Here is a 3376-nt window from a genome sequence, read left to right as displayed (position 1 = left end):
GGGTTGTGTCAGGGTCGCCGGGGTACCCCCTTGCCGCACCCTCCGGCGGCGGTCCGGTGTGCGATGCCGGCTCTGGGCTCTGCCGTTGTTCGTGTGGCTTGTGTGCGTGTTGCATAGTCCGGGGAAATCCGAGACAGGCAGAGAGTGAGATGAAATAAAACTCACTTTGTAGTTCCACTGCGTCAGTTTCATGTAGTTTTCCAGGGCAAGTGTCGAGTGAGAGAGAATTGGATATTTCAGATAAGAATCCATGGGCACAGCAGATGACAGGAAAAGGTTATTACTACTTTTGCAATTCAGAATGAGAATTTACTTTGAGATCATCAAGCAGAAAATTCAGCAGTTTGATTTGAGTTGATAGTAGAGCCAAGCTGAGAGATCCGTGAGCTTTAATCTTCACCAGCCAGTAATGGGAGTAATTCCTGGTCTGAAAAAGCCGTACTTTTCTCTACAATGAAAAGCTTAATTTTTAGTGGATAGAAATGGGGTACCACTTACATAGTTGATGGATTCTAGGGTAAAACTATGTGTGCATATTATTAGTTATTTTTTTCCCTGTGTTAGTCAGAAACCTCTCTGCTAGACACAAGTGGCAGGATGCCCTGAGTGAAGGAATTAATGGCCTTGGGTTCTGTGGAGGCAGGGGTGTTCCCTGGGGAGATTCAGGGGACAGACCTCAGGTGAGGCTGCACCCTGTGGCTGGTGACAAAGGAGAAGGTGGGGGAAGAGAAGGAGAAAATGAAAGCCTGGGTTAGTAGCATTGTGCTGGTCTGGATTGTACAGAATGGCTTTGTGTCCCCTTGTGGAATTGTTAAAATAGCAAGGTGCTATTATGACAAATATCTGATACTGCCTACAAGAGCATGCAAGCCTAAAGAGAACCAAATGCTTGTGTTTTGCAAAATAAGCTTGTAACCTTGTTTAGCCTTGTTTAGCAGTATCCTGTGCACTGTTAGGGGTCTGGCCTTAGGGAGCGGGTGGGAATGGCTCTGTGCTGTGGGAAGCCAGGGCTGTAAGGAGGGGAGGTGATTGATTACTGACCGGGCTTCTCACTTACCTGTTGCAGCAGAACCCAAGCCTGTAGCAAGGGGAGCCTGTGCTCCTCCCTGCTCTTGAAAGGGAGCCACAAGCACCAAAGTTCTCAGCTGGGGCCACTAACTTTGTGCAAATCTACTTTGGTTGCCTCTGGCTGGAGTCTCCAGGCATCCTGAGCTGATCAAAATGCTGACTGCCTGTAAATGCACTTTTTGCCAACAGGAGTTTCTGAGGAAGTACATGAACAACTGTAGATGCTCTAAAAAATAAAGAAGTCAGGGGCACCCAAAATTGCAGAATTAAAGGATGCTTTGGATTTGTGCCAGCTTCTGAAATGGGGAGAAAGCCTTGGAAAAGTCATAGGAAGCCCATAATAATTCTGTGTTCACACAAGGGGCTAAATACCAATGTAGCGATTTGTGGACAAAATGAATGCAGTGAGGGGAAGGATGCTGGTGTAACTAGGATGAGATCCTGTAACTGAAAGCTTAATCCTAATCCATATATATATGAGCTAGAGTTACATGGGCAATAAACTATCTAATAACCCCAACCCCTCTGATTTTTTTTTCCTCCAGCAAACCCTTGAAGCCTGGTTCTTTCAAGTAGTCTGATCTCCCCTTGACATGTTGTGAATCATCAGCCTGGCCAGAACTGCTGGCAGCACTGCCTGGCCCCCCAAGGAGAGCTTGTGCATGCTATAAATGCATCTTTTCCCCCTTCTTCCTCCCCCTCAACATCTTAATTTAGTTTCAGGTGTCCCAAGTTGCTCTTTTTGTCCCAGGCTCCCTCCCTCCCGGCACGTAACTGCTGTGAAACAAATGTTGGTGCTATGGGGGTGTTGAAGGGGGGCCCTCTACTTGTCCTTGGCATCACTAGCTCTCTCTGGCTGACAAGCAAGTGTTGTGAGGCTCTGGGTGTGGGATTTTGGTTGTAGCAGGGTGGTTTGTGGTCACTGGGTAGAGTAGATGGCGTCTTATGGTCTCTATTAATGTATTCTGGGATTACAGTTATGGCAAGTCACTACTGCAAGATATTTAGGGGATGTATAATGGCAGATGCAGCTCTGTCTTTTACATCAGCCTGATGTATGGGTGCAGGAAGTGTGGAGCTGGCCCAGCTTTCTTGATGCTCTAATGTGTGCATGGTATGTGACTTAGCTTTGACACAGATGTATCTTGTGTCAATATCCAGCTGTGGGGAAGTGCAGGACTGTTGTTAGTCCGTGGTGTAGCTCTGTACTAAGTAAAACGGCAAAGAAAATATTTTCATCTCTCAGAATATTTCTTTTGGCCTGGTTCAGTAAGGGAAAGTATGAACTGCCTTTGGAAGTGGATGCCTGTTGGTACGGGTCAGTCCTGCCCTCAGAGCTAAGGCAAGCTGTGTATGTTTAACTGAAATGGCTGTGGCCATCGCAGTGTGAAGGCTCCTGTCATGTTCTGACCAACTGTGCCATGGTCCTCAATTGCTCTTGGGCCTCCTTTCCCAGTCCCACTGAGAGGATGACAAGACTGAACATTCCTGGTCTGCTGCCGTTCACGCAAAATCTCCTTCTGTTCCAAATGTGCTCAGTCCTGTCAAGTTTCATAGTTTGTGCTGAAATTTTTGGCATTGACTGGATGGTACAATTCCAGTAGTGAGGTCAGCAGCAAAGCTCACGCATACGCAATAGGAATGAAGTGTCATCAGCAGCTGGGTTACAGAATGCAGTGAGCTGGGGCATGAGCTGGATTTGTCCCCACTGCTGTTGTGGCCATTTGCTGCTGAAAGGTTCATCTGCTGCTGAAATGTGCCCCCCTTCCCAGACACTTGGTTTCTGGCTTTGCTGGAATAAGCTTGTTTTTTAATTTGAGTTTGTTTTTTGTTTTATTTTGTTTTTGTCAGCTTGTCTCTACTTCACTCTGATGGAAGCTTTTCCTGTTATGCTGCCGTTTGATGAAGAAGCCTCTCTGTTTCTGGAAGATATGTAGAATTGAATTAAATGGATTAGAAGAATAACCTAGAAAATGTAGATATTGAGATTTCTTCTTGAAAATATAATACAGCAAAGCCTTCTTTTGCTTTTTCTTTCCGTTCACTTTTTATGATTCTTTCACCTATAGCAACATTGAAGTTTCGTCTGTTTTCTCCAAAGTTAGTGGGACAGGCAGTTACATGTGAAATCATACATCTGGGATGTTGCAGGAGTATACCACAGGGATCAGCGAGTTTCTGATGTGGTAAGAAGATGATGATTTTTCAGGTAATACAGGATTAGCATTATTCACACTTAAGAGAGATGATCTGGGACTGTATCTGTTTGTGAGACTTTTTTGCTTCTAATTTCTGTGGTGGCATTCCT

The 3376-nt window shown here is 45.4% G+C and overlaps 1 protein-coding gene across 2 annotated transcripts in view; it reads left to right on the top strand.

Moving 5' to 3' along the window:
• PID1 (phosphotyrosine interaction domain containing 1) overlaps positions 1 to 3376 on the top strand; it is an 85128-nt gene that overhangs the window by 691 nt on the left and 81061 nt on the right. Inside the window, exon 1 of one of the 2 annotated variants that reach the window (XM_005424673.2) lies at positions 3039 to 3277. The exons of the other annotated variant lie outside the window; for it this stretch is intronic. Within the exon in view, the coding sequence (XP_005424730.1) occupies positions 3263 to 3277 (15 nt within the window). The 5' untranslated portion in view covers positions 3039 to 3262. Of the gene's footprint in view, positions 1 to 3038; positions 3278 to 3376 lie in introns of those variants that run through there. 2 annotated transcript variants of the gene reach the window in all.

The sequence above is a fragment of the Geospiza fortis genome, unplaced genomic scaffold (genome assembly GCF_000277835.1).
Source record: "Geospiza fortis unplaced genomic scaffold, GeoFor_1.0 scaffold318, whole genome shotgun sequence".
In the NCBI taxonomy this organism is placed as follows: Eukaryota; Metazoa; Chordata; class Aves; order Passeriformes; family Thraupidae; genus Geospiza; species Geospiza fortis.
Note: the sequence above shows the minus strand (reverse complement) of the source record. Positions and strands in the feature narration are given on the sequence as shown.